This window comes from Austrofundulus limnaeus, unplaced genomic scaffold (assembly GCF_001266775.1).
Source record: "Austrofundulus limnaeus strain Quisiro unplaced genomic scaffold, Austrofundulus_limnaeus-1.0 Scaffold135, whole genome shotgun sequence".
NCBI lineage: Eukaryota > Metazoa > Chordata > Actinopteri > Cyprinodontiformes > Rivulidae > Austrofundulus > Austrofundulus limnaeus.
Window position 1 is genome coordinate 640,621 of NW_013952537.1, and position 1,494 is coordinate 642,114.

The 1,494-nt window shown below is 42.7% G+C and overlaps 1 protein-coding gene across 1 annotated transcript in view; it reads left to right on the forward strand.

Annotated features, from left to right (window-relative positions):
• Positions 1 to 379: 379 nt before the first annotated feature.
• The window catches only part of ears2 (glutamyl-tRNA synthetase 2, mitochondrial), a gene marked incomplete at its 5' end in the record, with an annotated part of 5,751 nt that continues 4,636 nt past the window's right edge, over positions 380 to 1,494 (forward strand). Inside the window, 3 exon segments of the mRNA XM_014015842.1 lie at positions 380 to 535; positions 930 to 1,119; positions 1,234 to 1,384. Of these exon segments, the coding sequence (XP_013871296.1) occupies positions 380 to 535; positions 930 to 1,119; positions 1,234 to 1,384 (497 nt within the window).

Sequence of the window (1,494 nt, forward strand, 5' to 3'; positions counted from 1 at the left end):
TCTTTTTCTGACCAGTACCTGATCATTTTCGTTAATTTAGTTTTTGTTCACTCAACTCTGAACAGGGATCAGTATAGGTTCTGCAAATCTGTTTTCCAGCACTGCACACACATACTGCTGCTACGTGCACAGCCATGGCTGATTAATGAGGGGTTTTTCTGCAATTTATTTTAGCAGCACATATTAACATATATTTTTACTGGATTATATTTTTGATCAAGAAAAGCCCTGAGTTTATCTTCGAACACATTGGGGTTTGGATTSATTAAAAAYGAAACGCCGGCRCACAGTCACATTTTCACAAGTTTTWAAAACTTTAATTACTTCCTTTCACCCTTCTATAGCAGGGGTATGTTAAAAATGTAATCCGCCTCTGCAGGTTTCTTGCACCTTGGAGGTCTCCGAACTGCTCTCTACAATTATATCTTTGCAAAGAAGTATGGAGGTGTTTTCATCCTGCGACTGGAGGACACTGACCAGARCCGACTGGTACCGGGAGCAGGAGAGTCCATAGAGGACATGCTGGAGTGGGCTGGTGAGTGGGCTTGAGCAGTATGAAAGCATTTAGGTGTACCACGGTATTAAAATATGGTGATGATGTATACAAATTATAACAGTATGAGTCATGTGAGGTGATGCTCCAGTTGTCTTCAAGGCTGCAATGAAAACTGGACAGTTATTTGCATGTACATGCTATTTTTAATTGTTAATTAGTCAACACACAACACACTATTTTTCTCCCAGTAATACTGTATACTGCAGTATTTTGTAAAAGGTTATACCATGGTATGAAAATGATCAGTACTGCCTTACTAGTGATCTGTCTAGTTGTAGCAGTAGTTTCTATTTAAATGTTATAGTTGCACAAACTAATGTGAGAGACTTTTGATAGTCGTGTTCTGTTCTACTTTAACACGTGTCTCCGGCAGGTTTACCTCCAGATGAAAGTCCTCGTCGAGGGGGGCCTGTGGGTCCATACCTGCAGTCTCAAAGATTAGACCTCTACAGGCAAACGGTCCAGCAGCTCGTTGAGAGCGGTCACGCCTATTACTGTTTCTGCAGTCCCCAGAGGCTGGAGCTCATCAAAAAAGAGGCTCTAAGAGCTGGACAGGCTCCAAAGTAACAAGAAACGGATCTATCTTTCCCGCATTATATCTTTGAAATAGAAACGTTTGAAAGAAGTTTGAGTTTCCCGTCAGAGGTGAGGAGCTGAGCATTTTCTCGTCTCAACAGGTACGACAACAGGTGTCGTCACCTGCGACCGGACGAGGTCCAGGAGAAGCTGGCTCAGGGGGCGTCGCATGTGATCAGGTTTCGTCTGGAAGTTGGTGTCGAGCCTTTTGTSGACCTGGTCTTTGGTTGGAACCGTCATGAGGTGGCGCAGGTCGGGTTTGTTGTGGTTTTATTCCTTTCTGTAGCATTTATGCTACAAACAACACTACAAAAACTGTCCATCTTACCAAGTTTTAAAATCTTAGATCAGCCAAAAAGTCT